The sequence below is a fragment of the Podarcis gaigeae genome (assembly GCF_964106915.1).
Source record: "Podarcis gaigeae genome assembly, chromosome: 1".
Taxonomy (NCBI): Eukaryota; Metazoa; Chordata; class Lepidosauria; order Squamata; family Lacertidae; genus Podarcis; species Podarcis gaigeae.
This window is the reverse complement of record NC_139678.1, coordinates 79,237,974-79,253,736: the sequence shown is the minus strand read 5'-3', so window position 1 is coordinate 79,253,736 and position 15,763 is coordinate 79,237,974. Positions and strand designations below refer to the sequence as shown.

The 15,763-nt window shown below is 42.8% G+C and overlaps 2 protein-coding genes across 8 annotated transcripts in view; one reads left to right on the top strand and one right to left on the bottom strand.

Annotated features, from left to right (window-relative positions):
• Nucleotides 1-8,097, top strand: part of PKP3 (plakophilin 3) — a 65,425-nt gene extending 57,328 nt beyond the window's left edge. For both annotated transcript variants that reach the window (XM_083756705.1, XM_083756706.1), the window contains 6 exons: nucleotides 437-604; nucleotides 1,424-1,609; nucleotides 2,814-2,967; nucleotides 3,163-3,355; nucleotides 4,020-4,107; nucleotides 4,997-8,097. In XM_083756705.1, the coding sequence (XP_083612831.1) occupies nucleotides 437-604; nucleotides 1,424-1,609; nucleotides 2,814-2,967; nucleotides 3,163-3,355; nucleotides 4,020-4,107; nucleotides 4,997-5,032 (825 nt within the window). In that variant the 3' untranslated portion in view covers nucleotides 5,033-8,097. The remainder of the gene's footprint in view (nucleotides 1-436; nucleotides 605-1,423; nucleotides 1,610-2,813; nucleotides 2,968-3,162; nucleotides 3,356-4,019; nucleotides 4,108-4,996) is intronic.
• Nucleotides 8,098-9,935: 1,838 nt separating this feature from the next.
• Nucleotides 9,936-15,763, bottom strand: part of SIGIRR (single Ig and TIR domain containing) — a 39,522-nt gene continuing 33,694 nt past the window's right edge. For all 6 annotated transcript variants that reach the window (XM_083757073.1, XM_083757070.1, XM_083757071.1 and 3 more), the window contains 2 exons: nucleotides 14,976-15,150; nucleotides 9,936-12,017 (listed from right to left, as the gene is read on the bottom strand). In XM_083757073.1, coding sequence (XP_083613199.1) covers nucleotides 11,824-12,017; nucleotides 14,976-15,150 — 369 coding nt within the window. In that variant the 3' untranslated portion in view covers nucleotides 9,936-11,823. The remainder of the gene's footprint in view (nucleotides 12,018-14,975; nucleotides 15,151-15,763) is intronic.

Below are 15,763 nucleotides of genomic sequence, written 5' to 3'. Positions count from 1 at the left end.
AGCTGCCTGGGAATCTCCATTCCTAGCCTTTCTCATTCTTGGCAGAAGTGTAGTGCAGATGTCTCCAAGCACAGATGTAGCCCATATCCCTTATCCTGACTCCAAAGCCAGTGAGGAGTCTTCTTGTAAGCTGCTTCCAGTAAAAAACTGGAAAGGCAAAATATAAATTATGTGTGTGTACGCATAATATTTTACATTTGGGGCTTCTCCAAATTTTTGCCTGAGGCAGCTGACGAGAAGAATCAAACACAAACAAAAATACATAAAATACTGAAATCTACATAGAACAGCATCTTATAATACAATCCACGGCAACCACTTAAAAACATAATTCCTTAAGGGCTTGCTAAAAGAAAGAAAAGGAAATACTTTGCATTAGACAATTTGCTGTAAATAGTTCGTTTAAAAGCACACCCCGCTTTTGTTGTCCCTACAGAGTGTAGAGAATGCCGTCTGTGTACTGCGCAACCTCTCCTACCGTCTCTATGATGAGATGCCTCCTTCTGCACTCCAGAGACTGGAAGGCCAAAGGAGGGGCGAGGGGCCAACCATGACTAGCGAGCTGGTTGGATGCTTCAGCCCACAGGGCAGGAGAGCTCGAGAGGTGAGAGGGCAAATGGTGTTATTATGGGGGATAGAAAGAAGGGCCTGGAAGGAAATGTTGCTTAAGGTAAGGAATTGCTGCATTGTGTTTTTAATATTGGGTTGGGAGCTGCTCAGAGTGGCTGAGGAAACCCAGCCAGATGGGCAGGGTATAAATAATAAATTGTTATTGTTATTATGTTAAGAGATGGTGAAGTGAGCCTATGAAGGGGTCTGTTCATCTGAAGTCTGCATAGCTTAATTTGTGCCCGGGCTCTGCCCAAACATGTGTTTTTATTGTTGGCGCTCATCCCCCACCCTCAGAATATGAAGTAAGAGTTTGTTAAAGTATCCCTGAAAATGTGAAGACATTTTCCTTGGTTCTGAGTAACTACAATGAAACCCCCAATTTCAGAGATGAGTGGGAAGAACTTTCAGATCAGTAGTTGTTGCCTTGATCCTCATCATGCCTGTTGCTCGATCTAAGCACTAGGATAGAAGTTGCTTTTCAGGGTGTGAGGGTGGCATCCCCCAAGGAGATCCAGAGCGTTATCAGTGGAGGTGTAAGCTCCTTCCAGTATTTTCACATTGAATGCTGGGAATTAATGATACAGTGAAGTGAACACATGCAAAGCAATTATGAAGCGAGTAAGATCCTGAAATAGATTGAAGTGGATTTAAGGCGTGAGAAGCTGTGTCCATAGAAACGGATGACAGCCATGGTAGAAACAGTGCATGAGCTGAGGTCTGGGCGAGGTATGAAGGGGGTGATATGGTAGAAAACGGTTCTCTAGACCCCCATAGAATGGTCATTGAACATTCTCTCTCTTTCCCTCCAAAGCTCCACATGAACTCAGACATTGTGACTTTCACAGAGGTCTCTAAGGATCCCAAAGGGATGGAGTGGCTGTGGAACCCTCAAATTATAGGAGTGTACAACAGGCTGCTACAGAGATGTGAGCTAAACAAGCACACCACGGAGGCAGCCTCTGGGGCTCTTCAGAACATCACAGCAGGAGACCGGAGGGTAAGGTTAACAGCTTGAAACATCCCACCAAGAGTCTTGTTGGGTACACTGGGATAAAATGGTGTGAAATTAAGCAGGATGAATGCGGCTCAAGAATGTGTTCTCAGTCTATCACTTAGAGGGTTGTTTTTTTAAGATGGCAAACTTTGAAGACTAGCAAGAAACTAAAAACTGTTGAACTGATAGGACTTTTCTACCCATTGGTGGAATATTGTATATATTCTATTGACTTATACACTCAAGGGGAAGGCTCTGAGCATTTCCCCAGCTTCTGTTTCGTAATACTGACACCGCCACAGCCTAAAGGTTTCCTAAACAACATGGAGAGAAGGTGCCTGTGAAGGAACTTCCCTTGCAGGCTGTGCCTGCCTTACCTTCCTTAGACCTGAACAGGCACTGCTGTGAGAATTCACTCTCCATGTCACAGATGATGAGAAGAAAGGCATTCATAGGTGGCTTGTGCAAAATTTGAAAAGAGATGACAAGGCCTCCCTTACCTACTTGAATCCAAAACGTAGCTAGGACAGAAAAGACTAAGAACCAATAGATCATACAGCACTGGGAGTAGATGAAGGGGAAGGCCAGACGGACTTCTCTGTTTGCAGTGTCCCAATACTTCTTGTAGGTATATAGGTCAATAGTTCTTAACCGTTTTGGCCCACAGACCCTTTTGAGGATTTGATGAAAGCTATAGAATTCCTTCCCAGAAAAATGCACATAAACACACACACATGCACACAAACGTTTGTTGCAATGGAGGGGTGGGGTTTTTTTTGCACTTGGTTCACAGACTTCCTGAAGCCCATCCATGGACCTTTGGTTAAGAATCCCTAATGTAGGCCAATGAAAATATTTAAATAGTTTTGGAAGTGTACTTTAAGGAGAAGGAATAGCCAAATATCAGTGCCAGTTCTGTCATTTGTCATAACCGGCTCTCCCCAATTCACAGTTGGGAGGAAAGCTTCCCGTTCTCTTTTCCCCTTACCCCTGAAGAATAACCTGATGCTTTCTGTGCTGTAGCACTAAATTGCTGTGGAAACCTGCCATGGAGGCATCTTAAACACAAGGGTTTTTGATAAACAACGTTGCAGCAATAAGCAGAGGAAATGTGGGAATCTCTCTCCCCACATCTGCAACTTGAGCTCAGATGCTTTATTGACTTGGCTAACAACTCATCCTCTTGCTGACTCCTGTTTCATTGTAGTGGGCTGGTGTCCTCAGCAGAGTGGCTTTGGAGCAAGAGAGGATCCTGAACCCAGTGCTGGACAGAGTCCGCACAGCTGACCATCACCAACTTCGTTCACTGACGGGACTGATTCGGAATCTCTCCCGGAATGCGCGCAATAAGGATGAGATGTGTGAGTGTCATTCCAATTGGAAAATATAGCAAAGGTCACCATCCCAGGACCTGGAAGAAAGCTGGGAGGCACTGTCCTCCATGCAGAATGACCTTGCCTACTCCATGCACACAGTGTTTCTGGTGCGTGTCCCATTCCTTGGGGCTTCACCTATAGTCACCTACATCACTGATCAGTTTTGTTTTTGATTTGCAGCAACCAAGGTGGTGAGTCATTTGATCGAGAAGCTCCCAGGCAGCTCTGGAGAGAAGTGGCCTCCAACAGACGTGGTTGTCAACATTATTGCTGTGCTGAACAACTTGGTTGTGGAAAGCCCTGTTGCTGCACGTGACATTGTCTACTTTGATGGCCTGCGGAAGCTATTCTACATCAAGAAGAAAAGGGACAGGTGGGGAAGACCTGGGGATTCCTCCTCCAATTCCATATGCTGAAACCACCAGTTGAATTCCCAGAACTCCATATTCAGTCACATTTTAGGCCATCTGGCTGCTTTATACCAATTGCAAGGGTGTGAAATTAGTCCACCTGCTGCTAAACAGTACGTCCTCCTGTCTAAATTTCTATTAAGGGGAGTGTTTGTGGATTTGCAAAGCTGTGAGTCTGTTCCTACAGCCCATGCCCATTTGTTAAGACAGACCCATTTTCTTCCAGAAGTATAGCCCAAGCCTATTGGATGTATTACCGAATTTAGTAGGGCTTAGTCCTAAGTACGTGGGAGGAATTCAGCTGAGTTGTCCCCCCTCTCTTCCTCTATGCACTTAAATTTGCTCTGGAAGATGGGGGGAGCCCCCCAGAACAGGTTTAGGGGGCACAAGGGGAAGGAGAGTAGCTAAATCCCACTGCACAAGCAGACCTTGTTCCTTGTGTCCATACCCCACTTAGCGTTATGTGGAATTCCTCACTATGTGTCTAAGGGTTGCTACCTTAATTCTCAGTGGTTCACTAATAGACATGATGTAACCTAGTATAAAATCCACCAATAGTTTATGAAGGAAGAGAGTCTATGTCTTAAAGTGCACTTGCAATGTGTTGTGACTGTTTTTATTCTCCAGCTCAGACAGTGAGAAGTCGTCGAGAGCTGCTTCCAGCCTCCTGACCAACATGTGGCAGTACAGCAAGCTTCATCGGGACTATAAGACGGTATGTTCCTTCCTCCCAATTACGTAGTGAACTTACAGGGGAAGAACTGACTTCCTGCCCAGTCTAGAGGGGGAAGTATGGTTGCCCCTTGAAGTCCTGCAGTGTGAAAGCTTGCACTCCTGGACATCCACATCACAAGAGAAATGACTTCATAGGGTGCCTGTGCTGCAATATGCATGAGTAGATTTCTGATTCTAGAAGAGGGAGAATAGGTATCTTCTAGATATGATCAGCTACAAAGGCCAGCACACCTATATTAGTAGTAGTTTTCTGGAAGAATGAATTTCAGTATAGTATAGTTTGTCATGGAGGCATAAGAAAACATATACCTGCTCTACGCCCCTATTTTGAATCACTATTAACAGTATGGGAGCCCACCCTATACCCGGCTGTGCTTTGGGTTTAGCCCTATAGTACTGAATAGGAAAGTGACAGAGATGTGCTGTTTGTTCAGCTGCCATTTTGGCCTTAGCTGAGGATATTGCCCCAAATAGATCAATAACCTATAGTTTTAGTCCAGGAATCATGGCACTTATCTAAGGTGTCGGGAATGTGTGTCCTCCAAGGGCTTGGCAAGTGCCACTTGTTTTTAGGGCTCCCCCTTATTTTAAATGTTTGAGCATTTTAGCACACTATTAGAACATAACACATCACCCTTATTTCTCATAGTGGGGGGCTTCCATTTCAGACATCAGGCACAATAAACTTCTCTTATGAGGGAGGAAGGGGCACCCCCTGCTGCAGGTCATTCTCTTCTGCAGTATCACAGATATGAATTCTAGATTGGCAGTTCTTTTGAGAATCTGTGCCATCTTGGGTTTTCTATCAATAGGGCACTGGGTGGGTGGAATGATGTGCCCTTATGATATTTTTCTTCTGTGTTTTACAGAAGGGCTATCGAAAAGAAGACTTTGTTGGCCTGTAAAGAAAAGGGAATGCAGAAATGGACTGTCCAGCCCTAACCCTTCATGAAATTTGTACGTGAATCACCATCATGGACTGTGCCGCCGCTGCATGAAGCTTACCCTCTGCAGCTTCCCTCCTTTTTATAGATCTCAGGCCAATTTGGCTGGTGTGCCTTATTTTTTAATTATTCATTAGTGTTTATTTTTCAAGCCTGCTGGAAACTCATCATCTTCTCCTGGCCATCTTATCTTCATAAAAACAAATCTTAACTGTAAAGACGTGAGTCAGCATCCAGGCCAATTCTCAGGACTCTACTTCTCCTTCACATCTTGTACTGGATGCCCTTGGACCCCCAGTCATTATTTGAAATTCACAAACACTCATGTCATGGCGGGACTTCCAGTCTTGGGAAGAATGCTGAGGGGCCTTCCTTCTCCCTCCTAAAAGTCCTGCTGTTCATAGGTCACTCCCCACCATCCTCTCTGAACCCCTAAAATGATGGGCTTCCTTTTCACTTTTAAAGATCTAGGAGATCTTCTTTTCTTGAGGCATGGATCAATTTTAATGAGAACTATAAGCTCTACATATATGACACCAGAAAACCACTTGTTTCTGGTGGTATTGAACCTGTTAATGGAATTTTGAGGGATAAATGCAATGTTTAAAGTTAGCACTGCCCAAAAAGTAGGGCAAGAATGCTTTGGCATATAGTTTTATGGTGGAATCGGGTGACGGATTCTTTCATTTTAATTAGTTTGTATGGTCAATAGCAGGTATCCTGAAGATGGGATTTTCTGGAGCTACACACACTGTATATGTGTACTGTTTCTGTTTGGGTGATAACACTGGTGAAGTAAGGGGTGGGTGGGATTATGCAAAAAGGGTGCTGGCTGGGGGAAAAGAGGTCCTTGGGCTGGTCTCAGGCCAGCTTTGCGCAAAATGTTACTTTGGCTCTATGCTGGCAGGAATGCCTTGGTGGCTATAAAGTGCCAGGTACTGGTTCACTGAACTGTATTTGATTAGATCAAGGCTGTTGGTTTTACCCTATAAAGTGCTAGGACCCTGTCAAATGAGCCAACACTGGCTGGGATAGAATATGTTAAGGCACAAGATGACCGGATTAAAGTTTTAGTAAAATTAAGCTGTCTTTTGTGTGCCAGTATTCTACATGAAGGAAGTTACATAACGACTAATTCACAGTAGCTTTCACTCAGGGGTACATCCTTCGTGCAGTCGAATGGCAGATTATTGGAATGTCCTATCAGAATGTTGACTAAAGGGGAAGTTACTACAGAGGCTGTGATGGCAGACAAACATTGGTTATGGCTGTCATCTGGTACCTGTTCAGGCCAATGGGGAAGCTGGAGGCTGTAGGATCTGGTACTAGTCCCACTACATGCTATGTCCACCGATCTGACAGGCTTTTTTCACTGCCTAGCCATTGATTGAGAAGGTTTCTCTTACTGGAGTAGTTGCGCTGTTAACTGCACTACCTTTCACATAAATCAGCAGCAGCTCTCAATAGCTGTCATTATCAAAGTGAGTCATGCAACTACTATGAGTGGTATCAACTAATTTTTACTCAAGAGTAGCCCTATTAAAATACTCAGCCAAATTTAGCCATGTTCATTTACTTTAAGAGACAAGCTGCTGTTGGAATGGCAGCTGATTTCAGTATTTGGGAGGAAAATAACTACCCCAGCATCCTCTCTCTGACGTTCTTGCTGTAATTGTTAAAATTTTACCCGGCATAGATATGAGACCAGACTCTGCTCAGCCACAACAGGAAGCCAAGATGGACTCGAGGGGCAATAAGAGGGAATAGGTTTTTTCTGTACATACTGTATATAGAATGCTTTTGTTTTTACTCAGTATAGTGGATAGGCTATTATCTTGTAAAATTGCTGCTTTTAACAACTCATTAACTTTGACAGCATTATGTATGCTTCCTTGGAAATCACAACTGTGCAACTGAAAAGCTGAAGTCACCTTAAGAAAGTGAATTAAGCAGCTGGCATCTTGTTTTAGTAAAATAGCTACCTTTGCATGGTGCATAGTGATGCACCACTCACCAGTTCCTCCAACATCTGACACTCTTCCTATTTTCAGAGGTGATCATCTGTATATAAAAATTGAGGAAACAGCTCCCCTAATTTCCAAGTAAGGATGGATGTTATTGTAGAGCTATCTCAATGGAACATGCACACTCAAGCATCAGATAGGCTGCCTGGAAGTAGAGCTGTTATCTCTTAACAACTGTCTGGGAGAGGGGAGGAGCCAAAAGTATCAACAAATGCACATGGCTCAGCAAGTTAAGCAGGTAATTAAAACTTGCTAATTTGCCAGTCTGCTGCTTCTACTAATGTTGTTCGCCAAAGACCTGCCTCTGCTCCCCACAAAGAGGCACAATCATCCCTATTTTGTTTGTCAAATGAGAAGCCTGGATGCAGGATTGAAAGCCTTAGCCATGAACACAAGGAGAAAAGTGGGAAGACAAGTCATTTTGTGAAGATGGCCACAGCCTTTGGCCCATTTGCTGGTAAAATACACCTGGTTAAAGTTTAAATTGTAATGAACATGGCAAGTAATAACAATACCCTTGGATTATCTCTTAGGAACTAAATGAGCTCTTAAGAGCATATCTACCTTTGTTCGTTAGGCTCTTTTCTAACTTCTGAAATAAAAATATTTCAATATTATATATTTCTGTTTGTTTTATGAGAACCTGAAGCACTGAAAGATAGGCATGTTAAATGCTACATCAAAGAACATGTGGGTGAAAGGACTAGGTCTTCTTCAGTGCTTCTGCTAGAGAGAAATATACCACAACTGGCAAGACAGCTTACTGACCCATCAGGTGATCAGCCTCAGTGGTGCAGTATGGAAGGAATTCCATCCAGTACAGCATTTCTCACCCCTGTATGACATGTTGCACCTGCAAAAATTCTGTTTCCTGTACAACTATTAAGAACCTTGTCTTCCTCTGAATTTGGAAATCTTTTGCACACTTTTGAGCATGCTCAGTGCATGCTCTCTAATTCTGAGCAGACTCATTGATGTTGCTAAATAAAGGCTTTGACCATTTATTGCTGTTACTTTTTCTTGTTATGCTATAGTCTACATGTGTCAGTGGCATGTATACTTTGAGTTTACCACTCGGGCTTACCATTCTGTCTCCGGAGAACTCTGGGAACTGTGATTCCATGAACTGGGGAAAGGCTCTAGAACAGAATCCTCAACACCATCACCAAAATACAATTCCCAGGATTCTTTGAGGGAAGGCACAACTGTAATGAATATCTATCATGGAGAGAATATGTAACACCTTGAAAAACTGAAAATGCCCTGTATCCACATAGAAAATGGCAGCTGGCATGCTCAAACAACTACAAAAGACTTATGATACAGGACTTTTTTGCATTCAGAAACCATGTTGACTATTCCTCAAAAAGGCTTGTCTTCAGTAGCTGTAACAATTCTCTCTTTAACATCCTTTTCATGATTTTACTGGAAGATATCTTTTAAAAGGGCTTCCCTACAAAAAAACAAACACACACAGACTAGCTATCCTTTATTTAGCCCAGTTACAGTGATAGATTGCATATTTTTATTATTTAATGAATCTTGGGTGCATTTCAACTGTATATGAGGGATTGTTAATTTTAGCCCTCATACCTTACGCGCATGAACTAAAAAAGTAGTTTAGTTCAATGCAAAGAATTATACTTTTCTGCAATTTCTCTCTCCCCCTCTTTAGCAATCTTAACCACTCCATGGTTGTCTACAGATACAACTGCCTCATTGGCTGGTTTCCTGCTTCTTATGTATTTAAGTTTTAGATTTTTAAAATGCTCTTCAAATTCTTTTGACACTTGCTTTGTTGTCAACTTATAACTATAAAAACACTATGAAATAGTGCTGCCTCTTTGCCAGCTTTCACATTGGTAACTAATGCTTTTAACAGCATTAAGTTATCTAATGCATTATTATTATTAGGCAACGTACACCAAAAGCCCCAGGCCTCAAAAATACCATTTTATTTTATTTTTTGCATGCAAACAAAATATCATGCTTCTGGTACTAAATTGGGACTAGCACAAATATAGCAAAATGAAAAAACCTTTAAAAAACTAACCTCAGAAAAGCCCTTAAAAATGAAAGCAGTATTTCAGAAGTATGCTGATTAGAGTGTAACTGAAGAGGTTTCCTCTCCTGCTAGCTAATGATTTTGAAAGGAATAAGGCTGCCTCCTGTCTCCTAGTTACTATCCCCATTATTAAAGATGACTAGTGCATATGCCTTTCTTCCGTGATGAAACACATTCATAAATATATCTAATGCCTTCAGTAGATATGCTTATGAGCCTTCAACCTATGTGGGGCAGTCCTGCTCATCTGTGTAAACAGTGCAAACATAAAGTGTTATCAGTAGCCTTACGGTGCATTGTATTTCTTTTCTCAGGACACAACTACCACTTTCACTGTGACCTAAAGAGCTAAACTGGAAGCAAGAGGAGTCCCCATGCAGACATTCACTAAACTAGACCTCTTTGTGGCTGGAGGAAAGCGAGGGGCAAAAGTCATTAGCATATTCAGAGGAATTGTATCCAGATAAAGTGATATTTCCAGTTTGGCCTCAAGATTAAGCACCAATGGACTAGACAGTGCTAGTGTTCATGGTTGGGAAGAAATTTTAGTGCGTATAAAGACCATGAGAATGTCAATTCCATTTTCATTGTTTTTAGCTGCTGGACCAAGTTAGTAGTGCCCATTTAGTCCTGACACAACTCAACCATGATATGCAGAAGCTCCAGTTTTTCCCCAAGTCAAGGCTTAACCCTTTAGATGCCAGTTAACATGAAGACATCGGCTTTCTAGAGGCTGAAGTTGGCAGCCCAGTGACTACTTATGCCACAAAACAACTAGCTTAAAATATTTATTTATTTAGCCACTTTCTGGTGTGCATACAATATTTTTAAAGCAAGAACACCTGCCCAGTGAACTGTTTAGGCAGCAAACAACATTAGTAGCTAAACACAGCCTAAGAAACACTTTTTGAGGTGCCATTATTGCAATTAGGCCTTTTGGTGGGCTACTTACTCAGAGCCTTGCCAGAAGAAAACAAAGAAGCAGAGGACAAAGGACCATGTGCCAACCTTTTCTAAGACTTGCTGTGACAATTTTGTTAGCTGGAACGTAAGTAAAACTTGACCTTTTCATTCTGAACTTTCAGTGTCATTACTTTTCAAATCCTCCCTCCCCGAAAAGCTATGCTTTTCCTGAAGTTCAGGCAGATGTTCCATCAACATTATAGCCCTTCTCTTTCCATCCTAGGCATTGATCTGCACTTAGTGGCAACAATGTATTGCTAAGGCTGTACTCACAAACTACTGTAACTAACTTAAGGCAAGTTTTCCAAGTAAATGTGGCTAGGATCAGGCTGTAAAGCTCTTAGAAAGTGCTACTTACCCAAGGGCTGCAGCTGTCAATGTGATTTTCATTCGGAAACCAAATGTCTAATCTGTTTTGTCCAAGGCATTGCCTCCATTACACTGCTTTTGACTGATACGTTTCCAGCCACAACAGGGTCTCAGCAGTGCCAGGCCAAATTGCTGTTATTTTCCTTTGTTCTATTACCTTAATGTTGGCCAGTCATCAGTGCCCATTTCTGAAATAGCAAGGGCTATCCAGAGATGTTAGCAAAAACAAAGGAGTCTGACAGACGTTGTTGGGGTCTCAGCATAGTGACCTAGTGCAAGATCTTCACCCAAGAACATACAATAGGGTCATTCGTTCCTAACAACTTCCCTTGATCCTGAGTAGTTATACAAACTAAAGATAATCAAAATATAAGGCACTAACAAAGTCCTGCACATTTCAGGATTAACAGAACTCCCCCCCCCCAACAATTACTGTGCTGAAGTGATATAAAACCAAAGAGTTGGAAGGGATACTGTAGACAAGGAGTGGCTAACATTTTGGGCCCAAAGGCTGCATTTACTCTTGACTAACCTTAACTCCTGCATGTATGCACATGCGTGCGCGCACACACACACTGCATGCACAGGTATGCAGCTGGTCGCGTTCAAACACTGTCAATTTTGATTTTGTTTCTTCTTGCTGCTGCCACCAAAGTGCTGAGGTGTTGCGGGATGCGACAAAGTTAGGTGGGGGCCCACATGAACTCAGGTTAGATACCTATATTGTGGACTATATCAATTCAGGTCCAGCCTCTTTGTGTAGACTTCCAGAGCAGGAAACCACCTGCCCTCTAGGTAACTGGGTCCACTGCCACAGTTCCACTTCTGGTGACTTGGAAACCATGGTTCTATTAATGCTGCAAAAAAATCTTATTAGTCTGTTTTTGCAGTCAACTAACACCACTGACTCATACATAGTCAGCTTGTGATCAAACACAATGCTAAAATCCTTCTCACGTATACTATTGCCATGCCAACCTAGGTATTCCCACCACCCAAACCTGTGCATTTGAATTTTGCATTGGTCTCCGTTGAACTTCATGTGTTAATCAGCCTAGTTTCCAACCCACTGAGATCATGTTGAATTTTATTCCTGTCTTCTGAGGTGTTAATGATCCCTCCCATTTCCATGTCCTCCATAGATGTGCTAAGGATTCCCCTCCACCCCTTCTGCTAAGTAATTGATTAATATTATGAAGAGTGTGGGGCCCAGGACAGAGCCCTACAGCACTCAATTTGGTTGTTATGGATCAAAGAAACTACCCAAGCCGATTGTCATTGTCAAGGCACATCGTGATAATCAGTTTCACCAAGGAAAATTCCAGCATCTCTTAGATATCATCCTCTGTCACCAGGCAGTAGAAATCTGTCCTTGCTCCATAGTTCCGAGATCCCAAATCAGAGATGTCAATCTCACTCCTTTGGTTTTCCCCAAGCTGTATTTCTTCCAAAGCACCAAGTGGAGGACCATCAGGGCCACTCATGGGAGGAGGTGGTGCGCCTTTGAAAATGGACCCCCTGGCACCTGTAGGATGGGAAGGAGAAGGTAGCAGTTATCAGAGAGGAAGGGATGGCAAGGCAGAATGAGACAAGTTGAAGTGCTTTAAAATGATCAGTGTCACTATACTTTCTGCTAGTACAGTGGTACCTCAGGTTACAGACGCTTCAGGTTACAGACTCCGCTAACCCAGAAATATTACCTCGGGTTAAGAACTTTGCTTCAGGATGAGAACAGAAATCGTGCTCCGGCGGTGTGGCAGCAGCAGGAGGCCCCATTAGCTAAAGTGGTGCTTCAGGTTAAGAACAGTTTCAGGTTAAGAACAGACCTCCAGAACGAATTAAGTACTTAACCTGAGGTACCACTGTATTCACAAGGAGGACATATATACAGTTCAAGCTCATTTAAACACCAGCTTAAGTATCATTGCTTCCCACCAACATTTCTGCGAATAGTACTTCAGTGAGATTGCTATCCTTCCTCAAAGAACTAGTTGCTAAGGCTAGCCGGAGAGAAGGAAGAACTATTAAACCAATTTAAGTATCAAGTTGCGTGAGATGCAGGAGATCTATAACTAGGAGACAGTACAGATTGGGGTAATGGCACAGTGAAAAGAGTTCAAAAATTTTTTCCTCAGGTCTGAGGCTCAGGGTCACTGCTCTAATCAAAGCTGGAGCCTCTGGCTACTTTTAACTAAAAGCAGAAATGTCAGGAGATCTAATTATAGACCTCCTGCATCTCATGCAGCTTGGGAGTCAGTTGGCAGTTTTAAACTTAATTTAAATGTTTTATTTTAGAGCATGCCTTGACATGTCAGACAAGAGTAAGGGGCTTGAATATTTCAACACCTAGGGAATCTGGAGGAGGCTTCAGTCCCACCTTTCGCCAATCCCCAGGGTCTGAGAGGAGCTGCTCTTCCCCTTAGCACTAACAGGCAGCATTTCAAAGACCTCAGGAGGGGAGCTGGGAAGAGAAACCGGTAACACCTTTGTAAGCCTCGTGAAATACATTTAATGTGCATCACTTTCTCTCAAGCAGGACAGAGGGTGTGTGTGTGTGTGTGTGTGTGTGTGTGTGTGTGTAAAAATCAGGCGCTCCTAGTGAGAATGAAATGTCTTCCAAGCAACTATTCCCTTTGCAAGCGAGAGAATGAGGAGCCTCAAGCATCCTGGCATGCTGTTGTATGGAGCAACTAGACTAATGAGGAAAGCTTCCAACAAGGTGCACAGCCGCGCCACACAAGAAACAAGGCCTATTATTGACAGTGAACGCAACACCCTCAGCAAAATAAGCCCAACGCTGCTGTCTCAACTAAAAGAAAAGCCCAGCCAAACCCATTATTTTCTCTGTTCTTCTCTTGACAATAAAATCACCGTGTACAAGCGAGCTGGGCTTGCTCTTGCCAGTCGCTCGTAAATCTTTTATGACCACTGAACTTATTTTGCTCCTGTTACTAAAATTAAAATGTATTGCTTTGCAAGTGCTCAGCCTGTGTTAACAAATCCCTAGGGCCAGAACTTGTTCTTCACAACCTCTGGAACCGATGCCTCAGGTGCGCTTCCTACTCATTGATCCATTGTACAGCCATAGTCCCACAGGCCTAGGAAAAAGGATGTCAGGACTAAACCATCAAACTCTCTGTAGTCTCAGGCTCAGAGAATGGAAAACTGCCCTTTGGTGGATATAAAACCCATTTCTTTTATGAACTCTTGGGTATGTCTGTACAAAAATGATAGATGGAGGTGGTAAATTACGTAAATTTCCACTCCTTGGTATTGCTACTCTAAGGAAGCATGTAGCAATAATGACACCATTATTTCCTTTCTTCCTCTACAAACACAAATGGATTCATAGCCAAAATAACATGTTCTCTATGAAAACATGTTGCCCTGCTCCCTATCCAATGCTAGAAGTGAATGGGAAAAACAGATGAATTCATTCTTCTGCTACAAAATGTGCCACAGTATGTATGTGTGGACTGCTGTATGACAGGGAAGATAATTTCATTTGGATTGAGGCAATGGTTGTTTGACTGATGAAGGATCAGCTAATTAGGTGTAACTCTGGAATGGCCATTGAAAGGAAGGAAGGAAGGAAGGAAGGAAGGAAGGAAGGAAGGAAGGAAGGAAAGAAAGAAAGAAAGAAAGAAAGAAAGAAAGAAAGAAAGAGGAAGACCTGTTATGCCATTTGGAAGCCACAGACACAGCATACAACGGTGACCAAGCCTGGTGATCAACCAAAGTAGACACATTCTGCCAAGTCAGATGGTATATAAAGGCCTTAAATAAATACTACTGCTTGTGACCTGACTACACTACACAGGCTTAAAGTGGAGAAAATAAATTTTAAGGAATCTGAAAGTGGGTGCAGAGGCTTCACTTCCATTGGTCTCCACTGTCACCTCTGGCTGAACAGGTTTTGATAATTCTGAAATAAAGAAGAAACCTATTTCCTAGAGGTGAAACTAAGATGAGAATACAATTTGATCACATATTCCAAAGCATCTTTAATTCGGGGGAGGGGGGCGATCACCATCTGACTAGCCTTAGCTTTTGTAATCAAAAGTGAGACCTGATCCTACACATATTCACTCTAAAGGAAGCTCCCTTGAGTTCAATGGAACTTACGTTAAAGTAAGTGTACATAGGGTTTTGGCATACCATACTAAAATAGCTGTAATAATACAGGCAGGAAGCACACAGTTAGCTCATGGCAGTGTGTAGAAAGGCACCTGGCTGACTGATTAATAAAGCTGCTGGGCTACACTTTTGCTAATTTTAGCAATTGCAGTGTTCTTCTATCAAGTGATTTTTTAATGGGGTTTTTTCTTTCAAACTTAATTGTGAGCCTCACTTAAGAATCTTTCTGGCTAACTGTGGACTAACACTCAAAAAAACAAAAAACATCAGAGCAGGATCAAAAGCAACTGTGTGTCTCCTGTTGGCATGCTATGGTGACAGAGTGAAGATTAAACAGTGCTGTTACCAGAGTCTCCTTCAGGGTGCGAATCCCCCCGGAAATCCAAGTAATTGCTGTTGAGGATCAGCATAGGGTCCTTGTCTTCCTGGAAACTGGTCTGGGGGTCTCCCCTGAGGCCTTGATAGGACACTTTTCGTGGCAGGGCGAGGCACAGTTCCTTCCAAAAATCAGATGAAGGCGCCTAGAAGCAGCAAAGAGGCAGCATCTTGTCACATGCTCATCAGTTATACACAAACCTTTGTGCGATATATCTGTAGGCAAGTCCCAGCAGCCCTGCCTTGAGGGCAGCGTTCTCACAGGCGCTCCTCGTCTATGAAGCACAGGAACCCTGTCTGGCTCCCAAAGGATTGAACAGAGGGAGATAAATATTCGCTACAACAGAGGGATCTACAGCTCCACCAACAGTTTTCCCATTCAGCTTTGTTTCATCTTCGAGATGAAACGCACTGCAAAATCTAAGAGGTATTAAGTGGCATTACTTCTGATGGAAGGCTTTCGTGACCAGATAAAGCAACAGATTTCGCCTTTCCATTAACCTAGGATTTCAGTGCAATTTTAAATTGAGTGAATTCTTTCCCCCCCTTCTTTTAAAGTAAGGCTTTTGGCTTTGTCCTCATGGATAAAAGGCAAGAGAACATGTGGCTGGTATCCAGCGAAAACTCAGAAACAGACTGCAATGCTTCAATGCCTTGCACAGATAGTTTTCCCAAGCTTGCTATTTCCTAACTTCATCTCACCTTAGTAGCCCAGTCTGTACATCACAGTAAACCATAGCTGCAAGCTACAGCTGCATG